This window comes from Trichomycterus rosablanca, chromosome 2 (assembly GCF_030014385.1).
Source record: "Trichomycterus rosablanca isolate fTriRos1 chromosome 2, fTriRos1.hap1, whole genome shotgun sequence".
Classification (NCBI taxonomy): domain Eukaryota; kingdom Metazoa; phylum Chordata; class Actinopteri; order Siluriformes; family Trichomycteridae; genus Trichomycterus; species Trichomycterus rosablanca.
Window position 1 is genome coordinate 44,702,857 of NC_085989.1, and position 15,877 is coordinate 44,718,733.

General features: G+C 42.4%; 1 protein-coding gene across 1 annotated transcript in view; it reads right to left on the reverse strand.

Annotated features, from left to right (window-relative positions):
* The window catches only part of zc3h7ba (zinc finger CCCH-type containing 7Ba), a 44,328-nt gene that overhangs the window by 15,746 nt on the left and 12,705 nt on the right, over window positions 1-15,877 (reverse strand). The window contains exons 11-15 of the mRNA XM_063016256.1: window positions 14,831-15,134; window positions 13,200-13,276; window positions 11,690-11,789; window positions 10,470-10,631; window positions 90-295 (exon numbers count right to left, since the gene is read on the reverse strand). Of these exons, the coding sequence (XP_062872326.1) occupies window positions 90-295; window positions 10,470-10,631; window positions 11,690-11,789; window positions 13,200-13,276; window positions 14,831-15,134 (849 nt within the window). The remainder of the gene's footprint in view (window positions 1-89; window positions 296-10,469; window positions 10,632-11,689; window positions 11,790-13,199; window positions 13,277-14,830; window positions 15,135-15,877) is intronic.

The following is a 15,877-nucleotide window of genomic DNA, read 5'->3' on the forward strand; positions in this document are numbered from 1 at the left end:
GCAAAAATGAAAACAAAAATCCACTTGCAAAACTGCAAACATTAGTGTCCTTAGTTCCTAAACCACTAAAAGTGTGTGTGTGTGTTTACCTCACAGAGGAACATGAACATGCCGTTGTGTATACTCAGTAGTTTGATGACACTAAGTGCTTGTCTCTGATTGGCTGAGAGCGGATTAAAAAGCAGCTCCCTGGTGAGTAAGCCCCGCCTCTCCTGCATCCACACATCAATCTCCTCCTGACAGTATGCAAACGTGCAGGCTTCACCGTACTTACAGTCCTGCTTCTGCAGAACCTCTACATACAAAAACAACATCATTTCATTTAATGGACATTTGATTTCACTTCTTTATTAAAGTTATCCAACATCTGTATCACCCGTGTGAAGAGTAACTGCCCCAAGCTTAAATGGTTGTACCCACTTAGCAGTAATAATGGAAATTCTTTCAATGATCTAATATTAGTGACTTACTTTGCTGTAGAGGGGTTTTAACCTGCTCTGCTTTGCCAAACCGCTAAAAATCAGTCACAATGCTGGTTCCACTTCAGCATAACCCAGCCTACATTAGCATAAATTTGTAGACGTTTGTATTTAAACTGTCTTTTGTAGTTTACATCACTGTTCGGCTGCATAAACCAATCACACCCCACATAGCTTTAGCTTAGGGACAAATTTCCTAACATTCTTCCTAAAGAGAAAAAAAATGTTGTTCCCTCAATAAAGGCAGTAATCCAGGTCCTCACAAACTTTACGAGTGAATAGTTAAACAAATTTAAAGAACATCTGTCAACGCCAGCAATGTAAGACTACTGTTTTCTACCCAAAACCCAAAAGTACATTAATGCTAACTTCGCCAGTTTAGGATACTCCGCTTTGACTGATAGCCTCGCTAGTGGAGTTCTCGGCTGAAGCAACACAGTCATTTATTATGTCCGAGGTTTTAGAAGTAAAAAAGGCGACATATTTTCCAGAGAAGTCCAGGGTTAACTCAGCAAGACGAAGCCAGGCCTCATTCTGTGTAGCTTTGCAGACACCATGTATGTGTGCTTGAAATTCTAAATTTGCTTTCACCAGTTATTCGAAGACAATTTTTGATAGATGATTCATTCATCTATAAAAAAAAAAACTTTAAAGGGTAGGAAAGATGGTGTAATGTGTGACCCCCTATTGTTTTTTTGTAAATGTTGGACGAGCACTGATGTTTCTCTGATTTGCAATGGTTTCCTCTCAGCTACCCACTCATAAATCCCATGTTGCATAATGTAGAGTGTGTCATCATAAACAATGACCTCAGCCAAGGTTTTAGGAATGTTTTAAGATGCCTATTTATCCCACAGACATACTACGTGACTACAGTGGCTGCATGGCAAATACTGTACTTTCTAAGTTCTGAGAGTAGGGTTTTAGCCTACTGTTAAATTAGACACACTGCCGGTTAATGGACAATGGTGCTCACTGTAATTACACATGGCTTTAACACCTGAAAACTGCATTCTAGTCAGACATTCTGAAATTGTCCTCAAATTGTGGACTATTGTTTCTGTAGCAATGTGCAGGTTACTGTTTACCTTTGACAGTAAAGTTTAGGAGTTTAAGAGACCAAGCCTGGCTGTGTTCAATTAGGTAAATAAATCTGGTGAACTTAATAATTTATAAGGATTTTAACGTTTTACACACTTTGGTTACATTTATAACAGAAACGGTAGTTACTGGTTACACAAGATCCATCAGTTCAAGTTTTTAATGTCAAACACAGTCATGGACAATTTACTATCTCCAATTCACCTCATGTTTTTGGACTGTTATGTATAGTGCAAATGTTTATATATATATAAATATATATATATATATATATACACAGTGTATCACAAAAGTGAGTACACCCCTCACATTTCTGCAAATATTTCATTATATCTTTTCATGGGACAACACTATAGAAATAAAACTTGGATATAACTTAGAGTAGTCAGTGTACAGCTTGTATAGCAGTGTAGATTTACTGTCTTCTGAAAATAACTCAACACACAGCCATTAATGTCTAAATGGCTGGCAACATAAGTGAGTACACCCCACAGTGAACATGTCCAAATTGTGCCCAAAGTGTCAATATTTTGTGTGACCACCATTATTATCCAGCACTGCCTTAACCCTCCTGGGCATGGAATTCACCAGAGCTGCACAGATTGCTACTGGAATCCTCTTCCACTCCTCCATGATGACATCACGGAGCTGGTGGATGTTAGACACCTTGAACTCCTCCACCTTCCACTTGAGGATGCGCCACAGGTGCTCAATTGGGTTTAGTCCATCACCTTTACCTTCAGCTTCCTCAGCAAGGCAGTTGTCATCTTGGAGGTTGTGTTTGGGGTCGTTATCCTGTTGGAAAACTGCCATGAGACCATGCAGACCGAGTTGATGCAGTGAGCGGCGTATGGTCTGAGCACTGACAGGCTGACCTCCCACGTCTTCAACCTCTGCAGCAATGCTGGCAGCACTCATGTGTCTATTTTTTAAAGCCAACCTCTGGATATGACGCCGAACACGTGGACTCAACTTCTTTGGTCGACCCTGGCGAAGCCTGTTCCGAGTGGAACCTGTCCTGGAAAACCGCTGTATGACCTTGGCCACCATGCTGTGGCTCAGTTTCAGGGTGTTAGCAATCTTCTTATAGCCCAGGCCATCTTTGTGGAGAGCAACAATTCTATTTCTCACATCCTCAGAGAGTTCTTTGCCATGAGGTGCCATGTTGAATATCCAGTGGCCAGTATGAGAGAATTGTACCCAAAACACCAAATTTAACAGCCCTGCTCCCCATTTACACCTGGGACCTTGACACATGACACCAGGGAGGGACAACGACACATTTGGGCACAATTTGGACATGTTCACTGTGGGGTGTACTCACTTATGTTGCCAGCTATTTAGACATTAATGGCTGTGTGTTGAGTTATTTTCAGAAGACAGTAAATCTACACTGCTATACAAGCTGTACACTGACTACTCTAAGTTATATCCAAGTTTCATGTCTATAGTGTTGTCCCATGAAAAGATATAATTAAATATTTGCAGAAATGTGAGGGGTGTACTCACTTTTGTGATACACTGTATATATATATATATATATATATATATATATATATATATATATATATATATATATATATATACACAGTGGGGGAAATAAGTATTTGATCCCCTGCTGATTTTGTAAATTTACCCCCTTACAAAGACTTGAACAGTCTATCATTTTTATGGAAGGTTTATTTTAACAGAGAGAGACAGAATATCAAAAAAAAATCCAGAAAAACATTAAATAAAAGTTATAAATTAATTTGTATTTAATTAAGGGAAATAAGTATCTGACCCCCACAGACCGGTTATGTGCCCATGAGGCACACAAATTAGTCCTGTCCCTGTATAAAAGACTCCTGTCACAGAATCAGTTTCTTCCGTTCAAATCTCTCGACCACCATGGGCAAGACCAAAGAGCTATCAAAGGACGTCAGGGACAAGATTGTAGACCTGCACAAGGCTGGAATGGGCTACAAGACCATTAGCAAGAAGCTTGGTGAGAAAGAGACCACTGTTGGCACGATAATTCGAAAATGGAAGAAATACAAGATCACAGTCAATCACCCTCACTCTGGAGCTCGATGCAAGATCTCACCTGGTGGGGTAAGAATGATTCTGAGAAAGGTGAGGTCAGCCCAGAATTACACGGGAGGAGCTTGTCAATGATCTCAAGGGAGCTGGGAGCAGAGAAATGCTGGATATGACCCCAAGAACACCATCCCCACCGGGCATTTCTTTGCCTCCAAACACGGCGAGTGGAGTTGATGCCAAAGAGCTCAATTTTGGTCTCATCTGACCATATCACATTCTCCCAAGCTTTCTCTGAATCATTCAGGTGTTCATTGGCAAACTTCAGACGGGCCTGTACATGAGCCTTCTTGAGCAAAGGGACTTTGCAGGCACTGCAGGATCTCAATCCATTACGGCGAAGTGTGTTACTAATGGTTTTCTTGGTGATCTCAGCTCCCTTGAGATCATTGACAAGCTCCTCCCGTGTAATTCTGGGCTGACCTCACCTTTCTCAGAATCATTCTTACCCCACCAGGTGAGATCTTGCATGGAGCTCCAGAGTGAGGGTGATTGACTGTGATCTTGTATTTCTTCCATTTTCGAATGATCGCACCAACAGTGGTCTCTTTCTCACCAAGCTTCTTGCTGATGGTCTTGTAGCCCATTCCAGCCCTGTGCAGGTCTACAATCTTGTCCCTGACGTCCTTTGATAGCTCTTTGGTCTTGCCCATGGTGGTCGAGAGATTTGAACGGAAGAAACTGATTCTGTGACAGGAGTCTTTTATACAGGGACAGGAATAATTTGTGTGCCTCATGGGCACATAACCGGTCTGTGGGGGTCAGAATTCTTGCTGGTTGGTAGGGGATCAAATACTTATTTCCCTTAATTAAATACAAATTAATTTATAACTTTTATTTAATGTTTTTTTTCTGCATTTTTTGTTGATATTCTGTCTCTCTCTGTTAAAATAAACCTTCCATAAAAATTATAGACTGTTCAAGTCTTTGTAAGGGGGTAAACTTACAAAATCAGCAGGGGATCAAATACTTATTTCCCCCACTATATATATATATAGACTGTTATATATAGTGAAACTGTTTACATATATATATATATATAGTGAAACTGTTATATATATATACAGTGTATCACAAAAGTGAGTACACCCCTCACATTTCTGCAAATATTTCATTATATCTTTTCATGGGACAACACTATAGACATGAAACTTGGATATAACTTAGAGTAGTCAGTGTACAGCTTGTATAGCAGTGTAGATTTATTGTCTTCTGAAAATAACTCAACACACAGCCATTAATGTCTAAATAGCTGGCAACATAAGTGAGTACACCCCACAGTGAACATGTCCAAATTGTGCCCAAATGTGTCGTTGTCCCTCCCTGGTGTCATGTGTCAAGGTCCCAGGCGTAAATGGGGAGCAGGGCTGTTAAATTTGGTGTTTTGGGTACAATTCTCTCATACTGGCCACTGGATATTCAACATGGCACCTCATGGCAAAGAACTCTCTGAGGATGTGAGAAATAGAATTGTTACTCTCCACAAAGATGGCCTGGGCTATAAGAAGATTGCTAACACCCTGAAACTGAGCTACAGCATGGTGGCCAAGGTCATACAGCGGTTTTCCAGGACAGGTTCCACTCGGAACAGGCTTCGCCAGGGTCGACCAAAGAAGTCGAGTCCATGTGTTCGGCGTCATATCCAGAGGTTGGCTTTAAAAAATAGACACATGAGTGCTGCCAGCATTGCTGCAGAGGTTGAAGACGTGGGAGGTCAGCCTGTCAGTGCTCAGACCATACGCCGCACACTGCATCAACTCGGTCTGCATGGTCGTCATCCCAGAAGGAAGCTGACGCACAAGAAAGCCCGCAAACAGTTTGCTGAAGACAAGCAGTCCAAGAACATGGATTACTGGAATGCCCTGTGGTCTGACGAGACCAAGATAAACTTGTTTGGCTCAGATGGTGTCCAGCATGTGTGGCGGCGCCCTGGTGAGAAGTACCAAGACAACTGTATCTTGCCTACAGTCAAGCATGGTGGTGGTAGCATCATGGTCTTGGGCTGCATGAGTGTTGCTGGCACTGGGGAGCTGCAGTTCATTGAGGGAAACATGAATTCCAACATGTACTGTGACATTCTGAAACAGAGCATGATCCCCTCCCTTCAAAAACTGGGCCTCATGGCAGTTTTCCAACAGGATAACGACCCCAAACACAACCTCCAAGATGACAACTGCCTTGCTGAGGAAGCTGAAGGTAAAGGTGATGGACTAAACCCAATTGAGCACCTGTGGCGCATCCTCAAGTGGAAGGTGGAGGAGTTCAAGGTGTCTAACATCCACCAGCTCCGTGATGTCATCATGGAGGAGTGGAAGAGGATTCCAGTAGCAACCTGTGCAGCTCTGGTGAATTCCATGCCCAGGAGGGTTAAGGCAGTGCTGGATAATAATGGTGGTCACACAAAATATTGACACTTTGGGCACAATTTGGACATGTTCACTGTGGGGTGTACTCACTTATGTTGCCAGCTATTTAGACATTAATGGCTGTGTGTTGAGTTATTTTCAGAAGACAGTAAATCTACACTGCTATACAAGTTGTACACTGACTACTCTAAGTTATATCCAAGTTTCATGTCTATAGTGTTGTCCCATGAAAAGATATAATGAAATATTTGCAGAAATGTGAGGGGTGTACTCACTTTTGTGATACACTGTATATATATATATATATATATATATATATATATATATATATATATATATATATATATATATAGACTGTTATATATAGTGAAACTGTTTATATATATATATATATATATATATATATATATATATATATATATATATATAGTGAAACTGTTTATATATATATACAGTGTATCACAAAAGTGAGTACACCCCTCACATTTCTGCAGATATTTAAGTATATCTTTTCATGGGACAACACTGACAAAATGACACTTTGACACAATGAAAAGTAGTCTGTGTGCAGCTTATATAACAGTGTAAATTTATTCTTCCCTCAAAATAACTCAATATACAGCCATTAATGTCTAAACCACCGGCAACAAAAGTGAGTACACCCCTAAGAGACTACACCCCTAAATGTCCAAATTGAGCACTGCTTGTCATTTTCCCTCCAAAATGTCATGTGATTTGTTAGTGTTACTAGGTCTCAGGTGTGCATAGGGAGCAGGTGTGTTCAATTTAGTAGTACAGCTCTCACACTCTCTCATACTGGTCACTGAAAGTTCCAACATGGCACCTCATGGCAAAGAACTCTCTGAGGATCTTAAAAGACGAATTGTTGCGCTACATGAAGATGGCCAAGGCTACAATAAGATTGCCAACACCCTGAAACTGAGCTGCAGCACAGTGGCCAAGATCATCCAGCGTTTTAAAAGAGCAGGGTCCACTCAGAACAGACCTCGCGTTGGTCGTCCAAAGAAGCTGAGTGCACGTGCTCAGCGTCACATCCAACTGCTGTCTTTGAAAGATAGGCGCAGGAGTGCTGTCAGCATTGCTGCAGAGATTGAAAAGGTGGGGGGTCAGCCTGTCAGTGCTCAGACCATACGCCGCACACTACATCAAATTGGTCTGCATGGCTGTCACCCCAGAAGGAAGCTTCTTCTGAAGTCTCTACACAAGAAAGCCCACAAACAGTTTGCTGAAGACATGTCAACAAAGGACATGGATTACTGGAACCATGTCCTATGGTCTGATGAGACCAAGATTAATTTGTTTGGTTCAGATGGTCTCAAGCATGTGTGGCGGCAATCAGGTGAGGAGTACAAAGATAAGTGTGTCATGCCTACAGTCAAGCATGGTGGTGGGAATGCCATGGTCTGGGGCTGCATGGGTGCAGCAGGTGTTGGGGAGTTACATTTCATTGAGGGACACATGAACTCCAATATGTACTGTGAAATACTGAAGCAGAGCATGATCCCCTCCCTCCGGAAACTGGGTCGCAGGGCAGTGTTCCAGCATGATAATGACCCCAAACACACCTCTAAGACGACCACTGCTTTATTGAAGAGGCTGAGGGTAAAGGTGATGGACTGGCCAAGCATGTCTCCAGACCTAAACCCAATAGAACATCTTTGGGGCATCCTTAAGCGGAAGGTGGAGGAGCGCAAAGTCTCGAATATCAACCAGCTCCGTGATGTCGTCATGGAGGAGTGGAAAAGCATTCCAGTGGCAACCTGTGAAGCTCTGGTAAACTCCATGCCCAGGAGAGTTAAGGCAGTTCTGGGAAATAATGGTGGCCACACAAAATATTGACACTTCAGGAACTTTCACTAAGGGGTGTACTCACTTTTGTTGCCGGTGGTTTAGACATTAATGGCTGTATATTGAGTTATTTTGAGGGAAGAATAAATTTACACTGATATATAAGCTGCACACAGACTACTTTTCATTGTGTCAAAGTGTCATTTTGTCAGTGTTGTCCCATGAAAAGATATACTTAAATATCTGCAGAAATGTGAGGGGTGTACTCACTTTTGTGATACACTGTATATATAGATATAGATATATATATAGACTGTTATATATAGTTTATAACTAGCTTATATAGTTATATAGTTATTATTTACACATCTTTATTATTATTACTGTTATTATTATAATGTATATTTAACTAATCTTTATTATTATTACTGTTATTATTATAATATATACCTAACTAATCTTTATTATTATTACTGTTATTATTATAATGTATATTTAACTAATCTTTATTATTATTACTGTTATTATTATACTGTATACCTAACTAATCTTTATTATTATTACTGTTATTATTATAATGTATACCTAACTAATCTTTATTATTATTACTGTTATTATTATAATGTATACCTAACTAATCTTTATTATTATTACTGTTATTATTATAATGTATACCTAACTAATCTTTATTATTATTACTGTTATTATTATAATACATACCCATTTTTATTCATATGCTTATTGTTATTATTGCTATTATGTATATAGTACTATATACAGTGTATCACAAAAGTGAGTACACCCCTCACATTTCTGCAGATATTTAAGTATATCTTTTCATGGGACAACATTGACAAAATGACACTTTGACACAATGAAAAGTAGTCTGTGTGCAGCTTATATAACAGTGTAAATTTATTCTTCCCTCAAAATAACTCAATATACAGCCATTAATGTCTAAACCACCGGCAACAAAAGTGAGTACACCCCTTAGTGAAAGTTCCTGAAGTGTCAATATTTTGTGTGGCCACCATTATTTCCCAGAACTGCCTTAACTCTCCTGGGCATGGAGTTTACCAGAGCTTCACAGGTTGCCACTGGAATGCTTTTCCACTCCTCCATGACGACATCACGGAGCTGGCGGATATTCGAGACTTTGCGCTCCTCCACCTTCCGCTTGAGGATGCCCCAAAGATGTTCTTTTGGGTTTAGGTCTGGAGACATGCTTGGCCAGTCCATCACCTTTACCCTCAGCCTCTTCAATAAAGCAGTGGTCGTCTTAGAGGTGTGTTTGGGGTCATTATCATGCTGGAACACTGCCCTGCGACCCAGTTTCCGGAGGGAGGGGATCATGCTCTGCTTCAGTATTTCACAGTACATATTGGAGTTCATGTGTCCCTCAATGAAATGTAACTCCCCAACACCTGCTGCACTCATGCAGCCCCAGACCATGGCATTCCCACCACCATGCTTGACTGTAGGCATGACACACTTATCTTTGTACTCCTCACCTGATTGCCGCCACACATGCTTGAGACCATCTGAACCAAACAAATTAATCTTGGTCTCATCAGACCATAGGACATGGTTCCAGTAATCCATGTCCTTTGTTGACATGTCTTCAGCAAACTGTTTGCGGGCTTTCTTGTGTAGAGACTTCAGAAGAGGCTTCCTTCTGGGGTGACAGCCATGCAGACCAATTTGATGTAGTGTGCGGCGTATGGTCTGAGCACTGACAGGCTGACCCCCCACCTTTTCAATCTCTGCAGCAATGCTGACAGCACTCCTGCGCCTATCTTTCAAAGACAGCAGTTGGATGTGACGCTGAGCACGTGCACTCAGCTTCTTTGGACGACCAACGCGAGGTCTGTTCTGAGTGGACCCTGCTCTTTTAAAACGCTGGATGATCTTGGCCACTGTGCTGCAGCTCAGTTTCAGGGTGTTGGCAATGTTCTTGTAGCCTTGGCCATCTTCATGTAGCGCAACAATTCGTCTTTTAAGATCCTCAGAGAGTTCTTTGCCATGAGGTGCCATGTTGGAACTTTCAGTGACCAGTATGAGAGAGTGTGAGAGCTGTACTACTAAATTGAACACACCTGCTCCCTATGCACACCTGAGACCTAGTAACACTAACAAATCACATGACATTTTGGAGGGAAAATGACAAGCAGTGCTCAATTTGGACATTTAGGGGTGTAGTCTCTTAGGGGTGTACTCACTTTTGTTGCCGGTGGTTTAGACATTAATGGCTGTATATTGAGTTATTTTGAGGGAAGAATAAATTTACACTGTTATATAAGCTGCACACAGACTACTTTTCATTGTGTCAAAGTGTCATTTTGTCAGTGTTGTCCCATGAAAAGATATACTTAAATATCTGCAGAAATGTGAGGGGTGTACTCACTTTTGTGATACACTGTATATAGATATAATTCCACATATGTAAATAGCTATAGTAACTGGACCCACTGCAACCCTGACATTATTCAGTGCAACTGATATGCAATGCTACAGCATGAATTTGAATTTGGGGGCAATTACTTTTTCACACCACTGTATGAGTGAACGTACATAAAATATACCTTGAATGCTAGACTGTATTTCTGTAAATAATGACACAATGACACAAGTTTACCTTTACAGAGCACGTATGGACCCTGGAAGTTGCTCCGAGCTGGGCGGGGCCGGATACGCCTCCAGGGCAGATTGGCTCCGCCTCTGATCCTGCACAGCAGAATGTCCTTCTTACAGCTATGAGACAAATCAGCTCTGTGTTCACGATCCAGCACTCCAGCACCTGAGAGCGAACAGAGATTGGAACATTGGGGGTGAAATCAAGAAGCAGGGTGTACTCCCACCCACCACCCCAAACCACATCTGGCATTACGGTGTATTAGTCAGCGCTATTACCAACAGGTGTATACAATTAATTATATGCTTCCAACTTTGCAGCAACAGTTTTATAAATATTCATGCATTTTCTCCCTTTTTCTCCTAATTTTTGTGTAGCCAAATTATCTTCTGCTGTTGGTGATCCTGATCGTGTCTGAGGAGGGTATAATCGCCTGCCACACCCCCTCCGTCGCATGCGCAGTCCTTGGACCCCTCCTTATTCGCCCACACTTCGGTGGATTCGCACGAGGCCGGATTTCGCGCACAGAGAGCCACGTACCGACCACTCCTATGCTTCTGTACAGGCACCTCGGGCTGCTAACCAGGGTCCTTGCACAGCATTTAAAGACCCCATTCACTTACAGTATTAGTCGGGTCTTTTTCCCCACACAACAGACTGGTGGCCAATTTTGTCTGCTGCAGGCAGTGCCAGTTGTGCCCAATAGAGGGCGCCCAGCTGAGTGGTAGCAGAGCTGAGATTCCAACTCAGAACCCCAGTGCTGTTGCGCTAGAGGGATACTTTGCTGCACAGATGATAATATTTGATTGCACCAATAACTGATTGAAGCTTTTTGACAACAGCAACCCATGCTTGCAGGTAATCTACACGCTTTGCCACCTTGATATTACTATTTACTTTGTGCCCACCATTGATGAGACATCCTTGGCTTCCAAAAACTCCCAAACAGTTCTAAGAAGGATCTAAGAAGCCTGAATGGGACAAGTTTAAGACCCAGAGTTCTTTTCGTCAAAACAGGCTATAATATAGCCAGAAATGTAAACCAGCTTCTTATTAATACCCAGTTTTGCCACATGATCAGGTGTCAACATACCTTTGGCAATACTGATTGTATTTTCATATCATAAGAAAAAATAAGGCTGTAATCTTAGAATAACAGGACAGAAGAACAATACACACAGAGTGCGTCTCTGTGTGTGTGTGTGTGTGTGTGTGTAGTCTACCTGTGTGTATGAAACAGCTGGAACAGGCTTGAGTGAATTCGTGAGTGTCTTCGAGGGGGTTCCTGGAGAGCTGGGACAGGGTGGATACCACCGGACCGTTCTGTTCGAACACACACATACACACAATTTTAATGCAAATAAAACAGATGTCACACAATGCGCCTTCTGTATTTTCGTATTTGTGAACACAGCTTGGGATTCAAACCCCAAACTCAGGCACCGCTGTTACCAGCATTATGGCTCTTAGCTTCACACCACACAAGCTCACATCTACACTGATCATAATTGGTTTTTTTTAGCTACTCCCTTATTTATATATACACTATATTGCCAAAGGTATTCACTCACCCATCCAAATAATTGGTGTTCCAATCACTTCCATGGCCACAGGTGTATAAAACCAAGTACCTAGGCATGCAGACTGCTTCTACAAACATTAGTGAAAGAATGGGTCACTCTCAGGAGCTCAGTGAATTCCAGCATGGTACCGTGATAGAATGCCACCTGTGCAACAAGTCCAGTTGTGAAATTTCCTTGCTACTAAATATTCCACAGTCGACTGTCAGTGCTATTATAACAAAGTGGAAGCGATTGGGAACGACAGCAACTCAGCCACGAAGTGTTAGCCACGTAAAATGACAGAGCGGGGTCAGTGGTTGCTGAGGAGCATAGTGCGCAGAGGTCGCCAACGCTATGCAAAGCGTCAGATGCAGTGGTGTAAGGCACGCCGCCACTGGACTCTAGAGCAGTGGAGACGTGTTCTCTGAAGTGACGAATCACACTTCTCCGTCTGGCAATCCAATGGACGAGTCTGGGTTTGGCGGTTGCCAGGAGAACGGTACTTGTCTGACTGCATTGTTCCGAGTGTAAAGTTTGGTGGAGGGGGATTATGGTGTGGGGTGTTTTTCAGGAGTTTGGCTCGGCCCCTTAGTCCCAGTGAAAGGAACTCTTAATGCTTCAGCGTACCAAGAGATTTTGGACAATTTCATGCTCCCAACTTTGTGGGAACAGTTTGGGGATGGCCCCTTCCTGTTCCAACATGACTGTGCACCAGTGCACAAAGCAGGGTCCATAAAGACGTGGATGAGTGAGTTTGGTGTGGAAGAACTTGACTGGCCTGCACAGAGTCCTGACCTCAAACTGATAGAACACCTTTGGGATAAATTAGAGTGGAGACTGAGAGCCAGGCCTTCTCGTCCTACATCAGTGTCTGACCTCACAAATGCGCTTCAGGAAGAATGGTCAAGAATTCCCATAAACACACTCCTAAACCTTGTGGAAATTCTTCCCAGAAGAGTTGAAGCTATTATAGCTGCAAAGGGTGGGCCGACATCATATTAAACCCTATGGAATAAGAATGGGATGTCACTCCAGTTCATATGTGTGTGAAGGCAGACGAGTGAATACTTTTGGCAATATTGTGTATATTATGATTTGCCGGGGTCCAAATTCTTCAGACGATCCCACTGCACTTCCGGTACTAGCTGAATGAAAAGGAATCTGGACTTACCATGCAGACAGGATTCACAATGTCTGATGAACTTTTTATCTTCACTGGGGGAAGAAAACTGTGGAAGTTTTTTCTTTCTGCAGAGAGACAGAAAGAAGAAGAAAGTGGTCGTAGTTTATTTAAAAAATTTTAAAACAGCAGGTCTTGTAAGGTTGTTCATGTACAACAAAAAGTATCCAAGAAGGGACGACTGGTAAACTGGAAACAGGTGAAACAAAAGGTGACCTACACAAAATTAGGCAGGTGGTTTTATTGTTATAGCTGATCGGTGTACCACACAATGGTGTTCTATTTATTTGTACGTGTCATTAAATTGAGTGAGCTGTGAGTCTGAGCTGTTTGAAATATGCTTGGGTATGAAAGAAGAATCCCACAAAGGTCATATTACTAAAGAAATATCAGCAACTAATCCAAATCCTCAAGCATTTGAAAGGATTCGAATGATATTTCACCACATCCAGTGCATGATATCATCAAAATACTTTAAACAGCCAGGTTCAACAAAGTTACAGCATGATTTGGAATTCAAAGCAGGCTAAGCAACCAAAACAGCCTCCTATAATGTCAGAATTTGCTACAGCAGAAATCTGGCAACCATATCCATTGAGGTGAGGTGACCATCACACAACTACATCATTACATTACATACTGTATCTTACAGTGTTTATTTACCTTTGGCCAGTATGTAAACAGCCTCAACCCTTTTGAAAATGCTTTCCACAAGACATTTGAGTGTGTCTGTGGGAATATTACTGTGTGTCTATTTTATTGATTATTTTTTGTGTATTGGGGTTGGGGTCAGGGCTCTGTGAAGGCCACTGGAGTTCATCCACACTGCTGCCACGACTGATTTAACTCACTTACATTTACGGCATTTAGCAGACCGTTTTATGAGTGGATCAGACACAGCACCTCACTGTCACTGCTAGACTGAGAATAGTCCACCAACCAAAAATATCCAGCCAACAGCGCCCTGTGGGCAGCGTCCTGTGACCACTGATGAAGGTCTAGAAGATGACCGACTCAAACAGCAGTAATAGATGAGCGATCATCTCTGACTTTACATCTACAAGGTGGACCAACTAGGTAGGAGTGTCTAATAGAGTGGACAGCGAGTGGACACGGTATTTAAAACCATGTCAGTGTCACTGCAGTGCTGAGAATCCTCCACAACCTAAATAATAGCTGCTCTGTGGTGGTCCTGTGGGGGTCCAGACTATTGAAGAACAGGGTGAAAGCAGGTTAAAAAAGTACGCAGAGAAACAGATGGACTACAGTCAGTAATTGTAGAACTACAAAGTGCTTCTATATGGTAAGTGGAGCTGATAAAATGAACAGTGTGTGTAGAAACAAGGAGGTGGTTTTAATGTTATGGCTGATCAGTGTACAGTCTGAGCAATTGAGAATTAAGGGCCTTGCTCACGGGCGCAACAGTAGCAACCTGGCAGTGGTGGGGCTTGAACCAGCAACCTTATGATTTCTAGTCCAGTACCTTAACCACTAGGCTATAGCCTGCCCTCACTGGTGGCTAATATCCTAGAACTCAATCATCAGGTGGGGTGTCTACATACGTTTGGCCATATAGTGCATCCCCGCCGTGTCAAAATCTTTAGCCTCCACAGCTCACTCACCTGGCAGGGTAAACTCAGACAGCGAGTCGAGCCCCTCTCCTCCCACCACCAGAGTGGGTCTGTGAAACGTTGAGGCCTGAGCAGGACAGAAGTCGTCGAGAGAATCTAGGGGCCTGATGGGCGGAGCAGGGTCACGACCCACCTCTGCAAATGAGTCTAGCGAGTTGAGCTGACTCACACCCAAGGGGAAGAAAGCAGGAGGGAGGCGAGGTGAGGGAGCAGGGAGGAGAGGGAAAGGATGAAATAATGGACCCAAACCCATTGCGGGGACATGAGTGGGGACCACACTGCCCTTAACGGGATTCTGAAAGAGAGACAAAATGAGAGAGAAAATATTAAACATTTACATAATAACATACACTATATGGCCAAAAGTATTTGGACACCTGACCATGAGCCTGTTAGACATCTTTTTTTTTTTTTTTTTTTTTTTTAAATAAAATAAAAAAATAAATAAAATCTTTTTCTCCCAATTTTTAGCACGTCCAATTTTTACCCAATTGCATTATGCTTCCTCTCTACTGGTGCTGACCCCCGCCCCTGATTGAGGAGAGCGAACAGACACATGTCCCCTCCGATGCGTGAGCAGTACCCGACTGCATTTTTTCACCAGCACCAGCCGAGTTCATATGCGAATCAGCCCTGTGCACAGAGAACCACACCCTGATCAGCATTATTCCTCTACTCTGTGCAGACACCATCAATCAGCCAGCAGAGGTCGTAATTGCATCAGTTATGAGGTCCTTAACCCTGGATGAACAACAGCCAAACGTTGTTCATATAGCCGCCCAGCCCAGCCGGATGGTAGAGCTGAGATTCAATATGATGTATTCAAAATCCCAGCTCTGGTGTGCTAGCATATTTTACAGCTGCGCCACCTGAGTGGCTTGGACATCTTTTTTTAAAAGCAAATGGTATTAAAATGTGTGACCTCTGTGTGATAAGTTCAGCTTTAACAACACTCACTCTTCTGAGAAGGCTTTTTACAAGACTTTGATGTATGCCTGTGGGAATTTGTGCCCATTCAGTAGTAGAAATGAGCATTTG